This window comes from Cucurbita pepo, chromosome LG13, assembly GCF_002806865.2.
Source record: "Cucurbita pepo subsp. pepo cultivar mu-cu-16 chromosome LG13, ASM280686v2, whole genome shotgun sequence".
NCBI classification, from domain to species: domain Eukaryota; kingdom Viridiplantae; phylum Streptophyta; class Magnoliopsida; order Cucurbitales; family Cucurbitaceae; genus Cucurbita; species Cucurbita pepo.
In genome coordinates this window covers 7,567,835-7,581,741 of record NC_036650.1, presented here as the reverse complement: position 1 = coordinate 7,581,741, position 13,907 = coordinate 7,567,835, and the positions used below count along the sequence as shown (strand labels likewise).

Here is a 13,907-nt window from a genome sequence, read left to right as displayed (position 1 = left end):
AATTTAAACATTTCAATTTCAAAATAAAATTCTAAAAACCAGATTTCATTCCATTTTTAAAATTTTTAATTTCATATGTAATAAGCTCTAAAAAAAATATAAATAAATAAAACTTCCAATATTATTTCTAACAAATTACCATCTTGGCGTGTTTGCGTGTACATGAACGGATTATTTGGATCGACTTTCTAAGAGCTTAAAGAATGTTTTTTTAAGTACAAAAAGGAAAAATAACACTTAAAAAGTTAATCCAAACCAGTTCGAAGATCGCATCGAGTATGACTAAACTGGAACGCGGGTTCTACAAATTTGTCGACTATGCAATTCCATGGCCAGCTCGCATGGTGTATTTGAAGAACATAACCCAAACATGCATGGACCAATGGATTCAATCAAGGGAATAAATTACAAAGAATTACAGCAAAGTAAGCAGAGACGCTTCAGTAGAGCTTTATCCTGGTGTGGATGGTGCTCCTGCATATCGGACATGTCTGGAGATCTTGTCCGCATTCACAACACGTCTGTGATGAACAAACACACAAACATTCAACTTTGGATTCTTGATTCATGTTCTTTCCATCCATAGTTTAAAGAAATTTTCATAAATATCACCTGATGTCCACAGCCGAAAGCCATATCCTTTGGATTGCTGAGGCAAATGGGGCAGAGCTGTTCAAGAACAGTAGAATGTTAGCCCCTTCTCCGATTCAAAAGTAAGAAAATAAGGGTGAAATTTCATTGAGTTGCTAAAGTTACTAATCATTCTAGAGGTTTTCTCTACTCGAGAGCATATGTATTAATCATTTGAGCTATGTTATGTTCGAGACAGTGATAAAGGGTCAGATAATCAAACCAGCAATGGTACGGCCAGACCAGATTCGGTTTCAGATTATGCATAACGAACATGCTATTAAATAAAATGACGACAATTTTTCATAACAGAAAACATACGAAACACAAAGAAGTAGTAATTGTTGCACGAGGCCAAACAACAAGGACGCTCAATTTGAATTGAAGTCGAAGTGCAATTAGTAGTATGAAATATTGCATTATACGATAAGCATATTCCATTTAATTTACAGAAAATTTAAAAAAAAAAAAGGGTAAAGAAATCATGACGGCCAAGATTAATATCTAACAAACCTGGTTATCATAAGTTGAGCTTGCTACAGGAGGAGCTGTACTAGTAGTAGTAGGATGTCCGTTTCCGGGGAAAGAAGGCACGCTTGGCTCATAACTGGAAGACCAGGTAGGCTTTGAACTACTAAAAGAAGTTGTTGTGCCATAGACCGGTGGAGGAAGTGCAACTCTCTGGGGAGATACGCCCTTGCAACCACTGCTCGAGTACACAAAAACGTCATCAATGGAAACGAACGAGAGACATGAGGATTATTTTTGAAACCCGTTCCTAAAAAATTTATAGATAAGTTCTAAGCAAGAACTGTTTCCCATTTGATTGAACTTAATATCAGAAAAGATAATTTGTAACTTGATATAAAGTTTTCATAAATTTGAGGTACAATATGAAGAGATAATAATAATCAATCTACAAAAACAATTACTTCCGACGCAAAAAAATGGAAATAGTATCTTACCCCAAAATACCAAGTTCTATTGTAGCTTTGTACTGGGCTGGAATCTCCATTAATGCTGCAAGAGCAAACTCGGTTTCTTTCCGAGATGTAGGTATATTCTTTGACATAATTTCCGTGAAATTCACAAACTAGACACACACAGAGAGAGAAGTTAATGAAAAAATAAAACAGAACCTGGACGGAAGAGGAAAATATAACAACTGCGAAGTAAGCATCTGAGTTTGCGTATTCATATATCATATGCATATGTACGTATTTATGTGGGCACACACGAATAGGTATGTCGGTATGCAAGTAAAGATGGATTGAAATAAGAGTACTAACCTGAAAATTATCAAATGCACGCGATGGGATATTGTCGTCAAATTCTCTCATCATATCCCAGGGACCATCTCCAACTCCAACTAAAACAATGGAGAGAGGGAGCTTGCTGCAGTGAAATGAAAGCATATATTATTATTACATGGATACAAGTGCTTAGAGCTTTAGAGTAAAGAGGGGAGCAGGAGGAATGCAAGAACTCCATTTTCACCTTGCTTCAACAATGGCATCAACAGTCTTTTGTTCCTGTGGACTAAGCCTCCCACGTTCTGTATCTACACTTCTAGTCACCTGAGCTAGGGGAACACATTTAAAAGACGTGAAGAAGCAAACAGATAATCCAATTACTTAAACAAAAGTCCGAGCAAGAAACATGTAGCTGTGATGAGAGCATAGAGATTCTTAGATAACACTATGAATCTGCCCCGTCCTGTCCCCCTTTTTTCATCCATGCATGTCTGATAGGAAGATGGTAATTGAAGAACCATTCCCTTGGACATTATGGGTATTCGGCCCACAGGCAAGCTTGTGTAAACTAGGCTTACAATAATTCTATATTTCAAATGCAAGTTTGTTCATCCTAAGGTATGGGTTAGCTAATCTCATAGATTACACAGACCGAGGTTGATGATATCCACCTTTCATATTACATACTAATTTTTACAAATCACTAACTCATAAACGCGCAAACTAGACAGGTTTTTATAACTTATTTTTCAAAAAGTTCAAACACGTTCCCAATTTTCGCAAAACATCCCAAGAATGTTGTCATTATATTAATTTTTATTATCATTGAGCACTGTACACACCGCCCGTGACACTACCACCACTTTTTTAGGTTCCAGAAGACGTCAGTCCCTCTAAATTTCATTTTCTACCTTAGTAGCAGCAAACCAATAGTAATAGTAGAAGAAGAAAACAAGCAAGTTGCTTCGTTTAACACCTTCTAGTACCTAACTCAACGTATTAAAAGCAGGGAATCAGACATTTAGACCTACCTGTCCATCAGCAATTATTAGCAAAACATGGTACTGACCACCACTCTGCTCAACAATGGTCATCGCCATTTCAATAACAGGTGCAAATGATGTTGGTCCTATCACAAATCCAGGATCAAAATCCATATCAAAGGGACAAGTTCTTCAAATATAAGAAAGAAACCGTAGATGTATACGACAAACCTGCAAGTCGTAGATGTGGGGCAATTTCTTGGTAACGACTTAATACTTCTTCAAATCCATTGCAAAACCTCTCCTCTGGGAAGAAACTGAAGACGTCTTGATCATGAGTTGACGCTGCCAATTCAGAAAAGTCAGCACCAACATTTTTTATTGATCAAGAGTTCTGCAAAGAAAAGAACAGATACCAACCATCTCCAAACCCAAAGCAGGGAATTAAGTTATCATCGTCAAAAGCAGCCAATGTTTTTCCAATAATTGATATTGCCTGTTGATAAGGATTTGGGTGGTCTCCAATGTGATGTAGACTTCGTCTATTAAACGAGATTGCACCTATTTGAAAATATAAAGGTCAACTTAGAATGTCCCACCACAAATAATAGGCAATATTTTGCAATTTTGGGCTCAGAAATTAATGCTTCACCTGTCCACTCATTGCTCTTGGTGAAATCAATGCCAACAATAAGATTGGAAGACTCCAGGCCAGCCCGCGCAAGAGCTTCTGTTACCTGAAAGAACAGAAGATTACTTCACCCTCTAAGCCTCGGTTTGATGATGGTTTATTTCTAAAAATTGAACTTTTCCTTCACCAATGTCTACTATTCAAAAATACTTTTCAAATCCAATTTCCAAATGAATAACAGGTTTCTAAAAACTTCTTTTTATTCAGTTTTGAAATTTTGGCTCGTAAATAAGCACATTTTCTAAGAAAAAAAACACACAAAGCGTTCTCTTTTCCCAGAAAGAAGCCAAGCAAAGCCCCCAAATTACAGCATCATTTTTCATTTAAGAACGCTCAAATTACTTTCAGTTCCTTAAGCTATGAAAAGAATAACAGATTCAATAGATGCAAATTAAGTCTAAGATTCAATGAATACACACTAAAAGGATAAAATATGTTCCAGTCCCTAATCAAACCCTAAACCCACACATTACCTCTTCTAAAGTATTGTAATTATCAGCAATCCTCGAGTACCTTCTATCCAACCTCCTGCCATTATCAACGTTCCCATAGCACTGTTGAGGTGAAGTATAATACTGCTGAGAAGAATAGGATTGCTGAGGCGCATAACTTGGGGTCTCATGTCCATATGACGATTGAGAATATCCACCACCACCACCACCACCACCCCATGAGGAAGAAGAAGTTGAGCGATAGGTCGAGGCCTCCTTTGAACTTTTGGCCCCCATCAAGCACAACAAAAAAGTCTCTACAGAAGAACCCAACAAAATCCTGCTCTATCAATCTCAATGCAAGATATGAAAATTGTAGGGAAATCAAAATCCCGATCTACAAGGAATTGTTACAATATCGAGGATGGAAAAGAAAAAAACACATAATTAAATACGGGAGACGCGTGTAGGAATTGTAGGACGAAGTGTCTGGGAAAATATCGAATTGAAAACGTATTCAGAAACCAAAACAAATGGCGGCACCTACGACTGGTTCACGCAAACCCGTGAAGCCAAGCCGACTTAGAAGATAAACTTATCTGTTAAGTTTCTTCAACACCGAAGTCTAGTCTACAGACACCTCAGCCATATCCCTTCATTTACCAACGACGAAAACGCCAAATATAGAAAGTAAATAAACCCAAAATTCACTCAACACGGCACAACCTAAACAAAAAACAATCATGGGTCTGTCTAATTTTTCACCATGGATTGAGCTTTGCTACCAGCATTGCAAATTTTCAATCACTAAGAGTACATAAGCATCAGCTAATCCAAACCCAAAATCCCAAATTCTAAATAGCTGCTAGAAAAAGAAAAGGGCATTTCAACAAACACCTTGTGGGCGATTTCTCAGATTTGATGCAAAACCTAATAAAAGTACCTCAGCAGGAAGCAGATGGAAGAAACTGAAGCATCTTGAAAGAAAAAAAAAAAAATGGATGCACGGGTTGAACAGTTGGGTTTCAATGGCGGATTTGAAGCGAAACAGTGGAGTTTTGTAAAGTGGGTGTATCTCTAAAATACGGGGTTCGGTTTAGGCGGAGCACATGATCGATTGGCGTGCGAAGGCTGAAAATTGGAAGAAAAATAAATAAAAAATGGGCATTATTGAAGACATCCGATGCCTTTATAACAAAAAAGTTATGAAGCTTTAGCGCAATTTTAGCGGCTTGAAGTGGATATTACACCACCCAACATGCTTGCCATCATGAGATCTGCTGATTAGGACACTCTGGTCCTGGGAAAGTCTCCCCTGCTTTCAGATTCCTCCCTAGTTTTTATTTTTATTTTCTTTTTAATTTAGATAAATTATTTTATTATGCCCAAAATTATTTATACAAATAAGTAATTCCAATACGTACGAGTTAGTGATCTCCGATCTCGACTCATGTGATGAACTGTTGGACCTACCAACGCTCATGAAAACTTGGGTCGATCCTCCATTCCTCTAACCAAAAGTGTGGATAATGAGACCATCGTCACAACCTTCTCCCTTTTGTCTCTACGTTGAAGGTAGGACAGTTCACTTGAGTAGCTCAACCTTCTCCTTTTAAACTCCACGACGTTCACTCTTAAATTTTCAGTTGGTTTATTCTGCCACTCTTCCAACAACATTCATCTCTCGTCGATGATGAATTATTTAGTCAATATGATGTTTACATATTTTTTTCTTACCATTTTTTATTTTAAGTAATAACACGAGCCTAACTAAATCAATTAAGACATTACCCTCTTAATCAAAAGGTTAGAAATTTAATTTTTTATATTATATTTTGAACGAAACATAGTTTATTAAACTTAATTTAATTTATGTCCTTGAATAGAGAGACATTTTTAATTAATTAATTAATAGACACGTTTGTTAACTTTTAATTAGTCAATATTAATTTTATTTTATGTCATTGAATTTTGAAATGGGTGTAATTTATTTATTTCTTAAATTAAAATGTGAAAATGAGAATTTTAAGTACAAAATAATTAAAGAAACATAATTTAAATTGAATAGTCAGAAGCAATATATTGATAGTTTAAAAAAAATATATACATATTATTTAGTCCTTCATTGAAATAATGTTTTATATTATAAGTCGTGTTTATCTCTTTTATTTTTAATAATTAATATCGTGGAAATAAATAATAAATAATAACTGGCGCAATGGCCACTCAAGAGGAATAGTCTAAAAAAAAACTTAAAATGAGGGAAAACGGAATCAATTGGCAAATAATATATATATATATGGATTTAATTAGTTTATGGACTCAAATAGGATACAAGCTAGCAACTAATACCTACCAACCATAATAGGATACAAGGTAGCAACTAATACCTACCAACAAAAACGAACGAACAGGATACAAGCTAGCAACTAATATCTACCAACAAGAAAAATATAAGCTAATTAAATATTAACTAGTAGTAGAGTATTAATAAAGTGTTCGATGTTCGAAATCCTGCCTTTGTTTTTTGTGAGAGTTATAAAAGTTCAAATCCACCGCTAGCATATACTCGTTCTCCTATACAACTAATGTGTGGCCTCACAATCTATCTCTCTTGTGGCCAGCATCCTCACACTCTATCACTGTCCCGTGTCTAGGCTCTGGTACCATTGCAACAACCCAAGTCCCCAACGTCCTTGTTAGCACAACACCATGTAACAACTAATGTGCGACCTCACAATCTATCTCCCTTGGGGCCAGCATCCTCGCAGGTACACTGCTCGATGTCTAGGCTCTGATACCATTGAAACAACCCAAGCCCCCAACATCCTTGTTGGAGACTACCCGTGTCTAGCTCTATACCATTGCAATATTCAAAATCCACTACGAGCAAATATTATTTTCTGTAAGCTTTCCCTTGTGGATTTCCAATACACGTGTTTACTAAGGAGAAGTTTTCACATTCTTATAAGAAATATTTCATTTTTCTCTCCAACGTGAGATCTTACAGAATCGGGATAGAGATACTCTCCAAAAAAAAATTGAGTGGAGTGGGTCGAAATGAGGTAAGATTTGAAGACAGAGAATATAATCTCAGTCGAAAAAAGAAAAAAAGAAAAAGAAAAAGGGCGGTGTGGATATTAATGATGGTAGTTAATGTATGAACATCAATAAGATAAGCCCCGTGTGATATTCAACTAGCCTGTCGCGCCGTTTGGTGGGCACGTTACTTCTACGAACTTCCGCCAATTCCTAACTAGGTAGGGGGACATGCTGCTATCATCAACAAGTTTCGAACAAACAGGACCGATTTGACGCCAACAATAAATTCATTATTGCTTCGATCAATAATTGATCATGCATTCTCGATTAGATCAGAAAATGCAAATCCCAACCTCCAGTAGCCAAGCCATTTAATGCTCTCAACAATCTCTCTCGATCTCTCCCTTTTAATGCCCTCTCACTGCTTCTCAACGGACCAATTCGATTCTCTTCCAAATCCTTCATGGCGGACCAAGAAATCGCATCCGCAGCCAAGTTCCGGTACCGGAGACTGCGGCACAGCGACGAATTGGAATCGGCGTTTGCGAGATCCAGACTAGGAGAACAGAGGAGGTTTGGAGGTTTCAGAATGCGAAGGGCTTCGATCGGGAGGAGGTTGAAGAAGCTCAGAATCCCTAGCCTCCGAAAGCTTTTCAGGAAATCGCGGCTGGTGAATGCCATGGGAGGCTCCATTTCCAAGGTTCTGAAGCGATTCAGAGATGGCGAAGCGTATTTGGGAGATCTTTTCGCCGGAAATTACTTGTTTCTTCAGATCAATCCAAGCTCCATCAAATGCCTTCCGAACCACCATCAGTATCCCCTTCAAAGTTTCCCCCCAACTTTCTCCCTCCCAGCTTTACCTAATTACTAATTTTTTTTTTTTCTTAAATTCTGTTTATGTGATCTCTGCTTTAGATGTTTACTTTTATCCAAAAATTTATAAAATAAATATATGGAAAAATTAATGTAGAAAATAAAATAAATATAAAAAGTTTGGCTATAAATTAAATACGATTGAATTCCAATCCATGTAAAATAATCTTGACTTCTATGTCATAATGGGGGCCACATTTAATACATAAAAATTAAATTTGTGTGACGTCATTAAAATAGTGACATATTTAGCTATTATTATGTATTTTCGTTGATTTTTAATGAAAAAAAGTGAGTTTAATATCCTCTTTATTTATTTATTTATTAGTATTTTTTGTAAATATTACCTAAATTCATTAAGATAAGTATTTTATGAACTTCATTGAATTGCGTCTTTACGATCCAAATTATTTTTTTTTTTAATTTTAATTTTTTTAAATCATTAAAAAAAAAGTTTGTGGTGGGAGTTTGGGAGGAGGAATTCAATATGTGCTGCCCATGGCTCAACCATCAAATTAATGCAAAATGAGACACCCTATTGAATGCAAAGGCAGCTTGGTGGATAGTAGCAGTTGAAAATGAGAGGATGAGGAACCTCCTAACACACCTACGCCTAGGGTCGAAATATGGTCCTCTTTAGATTTGTCCTTTTAGACTTCACTCAAAGTTCTAAAACACGACTATTAGAAATAGATTTCCATACCCTTATAAAAAATGTTTCGATTACCTCTCCAACCGATGTGGGATCAGGATCTTACAATGTTTCAACACACCCTCGGTGTCTGGCTTGGCTCTGATACCATTTGTGTCAGTCTGAGCTCACCGCTAGTAGATATTGTCCTCTTTAAACTTTTCCTTACAGACTTCCCTCAAGAATTTTTAAAACGCGTCACTAGAGAGGTTTCTACCCCAAATAAAAATAAAAAATGTTTCGTTCCTCTCTCTAACTATTGTGGGATCTCTCACATTGGTTATATCAAGAAGTGACTTCATACAATCCGATAACATTCATCAGATGGGAGTTTAATCAATAAGTCACTGCAACTGGAAGATTCTTAGAGGTTAGAGAATGAATCAGAAAAGAAGTTTTGATCTGATATGTATCATCAATTTCCATTTAAGGAACTTACAGAATTGGATCTTTGAGTTACACAGCACTAACCACTCTTACCTTCCAACAAAATAGGAGATTCTCTTGAACATCTGAAACAGTTCAAAGTTTTGAGAATCTCAGCAATCTCTGTACATGTACTTCTAAAGATGAACCAAATCCCAGTCTGACTTTGACACACTTTCTCAGTTTCTTGTTTGAATTACTGAGCATGGCCATCAATAACACAGAAGTTGGGTTTGCGCTCGCTATACTCGACGATGGCCGAGGGGGAGAGGTGTCCGATACAGATCTCGTGGACAGATGCAAACAGTGGAAACAGCTCCAGCCACCCTCGGTGATTCAAAACCTCGTACATCTCCTTTGCAGTGGAGACACCCTTTAAAATGTAACATCAGCTGTTAGGATAGTGTAACCAGAAATGGATCCTTGGAATTTGTTTATCAAGAAACAAACAGGCATCTTCCTTCCCTGTTCGTCCTATTACATTGTCTTTCTAAAAGTATCTAAATGATTATAAAAACCTGCAATTTTTGGCCCTGTAGCATCACTGCTTCAAGTTCATCAAAGGACCTAAATGGGAGAAGGCAAATATCATATACAGCGATGATGAAACATGGCAGCATCCATGTTGAAGATCCAAGTTTCTGAGTAGTAATACTAACCTTTTCCCTTCGTTCTTGGCATAAGCTGCTGCCACCTTCCTGTTTCTTCCCCCCACTGCCAAAAAACACATTAGTTGTTGTAACAGCCCAAACCCACCGCTAACAACTCCGTTTTTGCCTGTTACTTGTCAGCTTCACGATTTTAAAACGGTCTACTAGGAAGAGGTTTCCACACCCTTGTAAGGAATACTTCGTTTCCCTCTCCAACCGATGTGGGATCTCATAATCCACCCCGCTTGGGGGCCCAGTGAGTCCAACCGATGTGGGATCTCATAATCCACCCCGCTTGGGGGCCCAGTGAGTCCAACCGATGTGGGATCTCATAATCCACCCCGCTTGGGGGCCCAGTGAGTCCAACCGATGTGGGATCTCATAATCCACCCCGCTTGGGGGCCCAGTGAGTCCAACCGATGTGGGATCTCATAATCCACCCCGCTTGGGGGCCCAGTGAGTCCAACCGATGTGGGATCTCATAATCCACCCCGCTTGGGGGCCCAGTGAGTCCAACCGATGTGGGATCTCATAATCCACCCCGCTTGGGGGCCCAGTGAGTCCAACCGATGTGGGATCTCATAATCCACCCCGCTTGGGGGCCCAGTGAGTCCAACCGATGTGGGATCTCATAATCCACCCCGCTTGGGGGCCCAGTGAGTCCAACCGATGTGGGATCTCATAATCCACCCCGCTTGGGGGCCCAGTGAGTCCAACCGATGTGGGATCTCATAATCCACCCCGCTTGGGGGCCCAGTGAGTCCAACCGATGTGGGATCTCATAATCCACCCCGCTTGGGGGCCCAGTGAGTCCAACCGATGTGGGATCTCATAATCCACCCCGCTTGGGGGCCCAGTGAGTCCAACCGATGTGGGATCTCATAATCCACCCCGCTTGGGGGCCCAGTGAGTCCAACCGATGTGGGATCTCATAATCCACCCCGCTTGGGGGCCCAGTGAGTCCAACCGATGTGGGATCTCATAATCCACCCCGCTTGGGGGCCCAGTGAGTCCAACCGATGTGGGATCTCATAATCCACCCCGCTTGGGGCCCCAGTGAGTCCAACCGATGTGGGATCTCATAATCCACCCCGCTTGGGGCCCCAGTGAGTCCAACCGATGTGGGATCTCATAATCCACCCCGCTTGGGGCCCCAGTGAGTCCAACCGATGTGGGATCTCATAATCCACCCCGCTTGGGGCCCAGTGTCCTCACTGGCACATCACACCGTGTCTGGCTCTGATACCATCTGTAACAAGCCAAATCTACCGCTAACAGATATGTTTTGTTCCCCTCTCCAACCGATGTGGGATATCCCAGTTCTACTGAGTGAGACAGACACAAACAGAGTATGGAAGAAGAACAACAGGAATGAAGAATTTATCCATACAGCACGTTGTAATCAGATCAGCTACTCCACAACTCTCAAAGAAAGTACTGTCCTTGACAGATGAAAACAGAAGCTTGGATATCATCCTCATCTCTCTCAAACCGATTCTCATAATTGCAGCCTACCCAATTGAGTGAAAATAGTCAAAATATGATAAACATTCAGGTTGTTACCTTTTGAACTTTTAGAACTAATTTTTGTACCTTCGTGTTATTTCCCATCTCCAAACCATCAACAAAACCTGTCATGTTCAAATTTTTCAAGGCTGTTGCTCATTATAAGCAGCAAAAGTGAAGCCAAATGATGAAGGTTTATGATTAACCTGCTGCTAATGCCACAACATTCTTAAGGGTTCCACACATTTCAACTCCTTCAACATCTTGGACCTTTGAATATTCTACCATTAGAAGGGTAACACAAGGATTGCTTGAATAAAACATGAGGTCATGAACTGTACTTACAGGAGTAACAACAAAATAGGAAGTGCTGAAAAGTTGAACCCATATTTCAGCTATCTCACTCATGTTCTCCCTGTAGCCCACTGTTGCTTCACTGAATTTCTCCACAGCAATCTGCATGAACAGTTCAAGAATCATAAAACAAAACGGAACAAGAAATGACCTGAAAATTGGGACAACAAGTTTTAGGACCTCGTTTGCTATGTTCGCCCCCATAAGAACACAACAATTGATACCCAATTCCTGGGAGATGAGGGAAGAAATCATGCATGGACCATCCTTCTTCACCTCCATTCCTTTGATGAGTGAAATAGCTTCTACATCTCTCCTTATCTTTCCAACCATTCTCTTGCATATCCCCTCCACAAATTGATGGGGAGTCACAAACACCAACATATTAGCATCCTTCACTGAGATTTCAACCCATTAGAGTCACAATTCATGGCAGATTCACCACGTTAACTCAGAAAGATTAGAATGAGACCTGCATTTTCTAGGTCTGGATCTGCAATAACATTCATGCCAAGCTTTATACCAGGGAGATACTTAACATTCTCCTGTTAATAAAGGTCCAAGAATCACTAATCTGTAACGCTCTAAAGTTCATAAAATGGAAAGTGGTCATAATGAATCGACGGAACATTACATTGTTGAGGTTGATAACATCAGTTAACTTCTCACCAGTGGGCAGAGTCTCCTCATACACCCACATTCTAACCTCATCTGGAATCCAATAAAAGTAACGAATAATTCAAAATGCAAAGGGGGAAAATAGAAATCCAGCAACAATAACAAACAAATCATGAGATTTCAGAAGAAGTTCAAGACAACACCATGGAAAGAGCTCAGCCTAGCGGCATTAGAGGCGATGAGTTTGGCCGCCACACTGCCCCAATTGCCACTTCCAACGACGGTAACTTTGGATTTGCGAGAAACCCCATCATCGGAGAAATGGGAATCGGGCGGCATAACACACACCCCATTGCTAGAACGCAGTCGAGCTTCGATTCCGAGGGCCATGGAAGAAGAGGGAGAGAGAGAATGGAGAAAATGGGGAAGAAGAGGTGGAGAGAATTACAAGGGAGAAGGAAGAAGAAGAAGAAGAAATAGAATATAAGAGAAATTGGGAGATTGAAAGGGCTCCTCCAAGGGGCGGAGTTGCCATACACGTTTCGTGAGAAACAAAGCACATCTGTGCATCATGTTAAATCTGGCGATCCACTCTAAGCTCTGCTCTACACGACTCACATCAGATCAGATGAGTTTGTTTGACTCTAACATACAAATTTACTGACAAAAATTGGAACGAGTATTAATAAGCAGTGAATATGAATATTTAAACCTCCGATTTCGAGACAAAAACCTGTTGCTCTTTTTGGCACTGCGCCATTCAATTAGGAGCAGCGGCGGCTTTGTTCTCTGCAGATGAAATGAGAGCATAAACCATTCTTCAGGGAGCTCTATCAAATAGCTGTGTATCATTATAACAAACATCCCAGACACCTTCCATGGCATCTTTTGCAGCAGCTTCTGAGCAGTAAGGATTAGCAGCCACTGATTTCATCACTCTTCTCCTCACACACTCTCCTCCAGAAATCATTGCCAAGATCAGATTCAAGTTAGCATGAGCGTACACAGAGATATGAGAAGAATTCTTAATGAACTTATCCCCGATTCCACATCCGGATTTCTCCAAATTCTCCATCAAGAACATCACCATCGGAGCCGAGACACGCAGGCATAGATTCAATAATCCATCGAGGGAAAAAATACAGACATAGAACAGACACTTCGGTAGTAGAGAACTGCTAAAAAATCATTAGAACACGAAAGGAAATTCTAATTTTCTAATTCTCAGCAAATAAACGAAATAAACAGGAAACAATTTATTTGTTGTTCATACTTCGGAGACTTCTTCGAATCGCGTCCTCGCATTCCTCCTTAGTCCGGCACCGTTGACGGCAGAACACCAGCGATTTGATCCATGTTTCAGTTTCTAGTTTCAATTTCTTGGCGGTTGATGCAGCCCCATCTACAAATGGGTAATGGGTTCGCGTCATCATCCGGGTCGGTTTTGTGAACCGATGGATCCATTTGTATATAATATGTATATATATATTTCAAATTCACACTATATTATATAAAATTATATTAAACTGAATTTCCCTCCCGCCATTGTAGAGAAGAGATCCTAAATACAGTTAAGATTCTGGCCGGAAGACCCGGTTGCAGTTGCAGGCAACTGAAAATGGCGAAATCCGCGAAATCCGGCGAGCCTCTGAACCCCAAACGGAATCCTCCGCCGTCGGCCGGAAACCCCTTTAAATGCCATTCCCCTTTCCTCCTTCAAACTCATTCTCTGGTCTTGCAGTCTTTCTCTATATACCTT

General features: G+C 39.6%; 4 protein-coding genes across 6 annotated transcripts; 1 reads left to right on the top strand and 3 right to left on the bottom strand.

Moving 5' to 3' along the window:
* Positions 1-237: 237 nt before the first annotated feature.
* Positions 238-5,178, bottom strand: LOC111809100 (E3 ubiquitin-protein ligase RGLG2). Of its 2 annotated transcripts, none has more exons than XM_023695448.1 (12): positions 4,886-5,178; positions 4,031-4,305; positions 3,519-3,603; positions 3,287-3,427; positions 3,098-3,211; positions 2,915-3,012; positions 2,128-2,207; positions 1,920-2,025; positions 1,596-1,723; positions 1,144-1,336; positions 613-669; positions 238-521 (listed from the first exon to the last, which is right to left on the bottom strand). In XM_023695448.1, exons 2-12 carry the CDS (start codon positions 4,283-4,285, stop codon positions 441-443), a joined length of 1,338 nt encoding a protein of 445 aa, XP_023551216.1. In that variant the 5' UTR covers positions 4,286-4,305; positions 4,886-5,178; the 3' UTR covers positions 238-440. The 2 variants fall into 2 exon arrangements, with proteins under 2 accessions (XP_023551216.1, XP_023551215.1); XM_023695447.1 differs by having other exon boundaries at positions 4,932-5,178.
* A 2,315-nt stretch (positions 5,179-7,493) lies between these two features.
* LOC111809316 lies at positions 7,494-7,901 on the top strand. Its single transcript, XM_023695756.1, has one exon. The coding sequence runs from the start codon at positions 7,494-7,496 to the stop codon at positions 7,899-7,901; it is 408 nt and encodes a 135-aa protein (XP_023551524.1).
* Positions 7,902-8,973: 1,072 nt separating this feature from the next.
* On the bottom strand, positions 8,974-12,559 carry LOC111808004 (glycerol-3-phosphate dehydrogenase [NAD(+)]). The gene is made up of 11 exons (XM_023693755.1): positions 12,352-12,559; positions 12,165-12,241; positions 12,003-12,075; positions 11,711-11,928; positions 11,522-11,632; positions 11,383-11,446; positions 11,264-11,301; positions 11,061-11,181; positions 9,680-9,734; positions 9,539-9,587; positions 8,974-9,393 (listed from the first exon to the last, which is right to left on the bottom strand). Exons 1-11 carry the CDS (start codon positions 12,536-12,538, stop codon positions 9,217-9,219), a joined length of 1,170 nt encoding a protein of 389 aa, XP_023549523.1. The 5' UTR covers positions 12,539-12,559; the 3' UTR covers positions 8,974-9,216.
* A 377-nt stretch (positions 12,560-12,936) lies between these two features.
* LOC111808006 lies at positions 12,937-13,511 on the bottom strand. 2 transcript variants are annotated; one of them, XM_023693758.1, is made up of 2 exons: positions 13,422-13,511; positions 12,937-13,323 (listed from the first exon to the last, which is right to left on the bottom strand). In XM_023693758.1, the coding sequence occupies exons 1-2, from the start codon at positions 13,451-13,453 to the stop codon at positions 12,969-12,971; spliced, it is 387 nt and encodes a 128-aa protein (XP_023549526.1). In that variant the 5' UTR covers positions 13,454-13,511; the 3' UTR covers positions 12,937-12,968. The 2 variants fall into 2 exon arrangements, with proteins under 2 accessions (XP_023549526.1, XP_023549525.1); XM_023693757.1 differs by having other exon boundaries at positions 12,937-13,326; positions 13,422-13,502.
* Positions 13,512-13,907: the final 396 nt, after the last annotated feature.

What these genes read in the sequence shown, in the direction of transcription:
- LOC111809100 (XM_023695448.1), bottom strand. Translation starts at nt 4,285, where the DNA reads ATGGGGGCCAAAAGTTCAAAGGAGGCCTCGACCTATCGCTCAACTTCT. An exon ending in GATGCCATTGTTGAAGCAAG is followed by an intron (nt 2,026 to 2,127) that starts GTGAAAATGGAG and finishes ATTTCACTGCAG; the next exon opens with CAAGCTCCCTCTCTCCATTG. An exon ending in GCTCAACTTATGATAACCAG is followed by an intron (nt 670 to 1,143) that starts GTTTGTTAGATA and finishes GTTCTTGAACAG; the next exon opens with CTCTGCCCCATTTGCCTCAG.
- LOC111809316 (XM_023695756.1), top strand. Translation starts at nt 7,494, where the DNA reads ATGGCGGACCAAGAAATCGCATCCGCAGCCAAGTTCCGGTACCGGAGA.
- LOC111808004 (XM_023693755.1), bottom strand. Translation starts at nt 12,538, where the DNA reads ATGGCCCTCGGAATCGAAGCTCGACTGCGTTCTAGCAATGGGGTGTGT. An exon ending in TAGGCTGAGCTCTTTCCATG is followed by an intron (nt 12,242 to 12,351) that starts GTGTTGTCTTGA and finishes ATTGGATTCCAG; the next exon opens with ATGAGGTTAGAATGTGGGTG. An exon ending in TGTTGTGGCATTAGCAGCAG is followed by an intron (nt 11,302 to 11,382) that starts GTTAATCATAAA and finishes TGAACATGACAG; the next exon opens with GTTTTGTTGATGGTTTGGAG.
- LOC111808006 (XM_023693757.1), bottom strand. Translation starts at nt 13,453, where the DNA reads ATGCGAGGACGCGATTCGAAGAAGTCTCCGAA. An exon ending in GATTCGAAGAAGTCTCCGAA is followed by an intron (nt 13,327 to 13,421) that starts GTATGAACAACA and finishes ATGATTTTTTAG; the next exon opens with CAGTTCTCTACTACCGAAGT.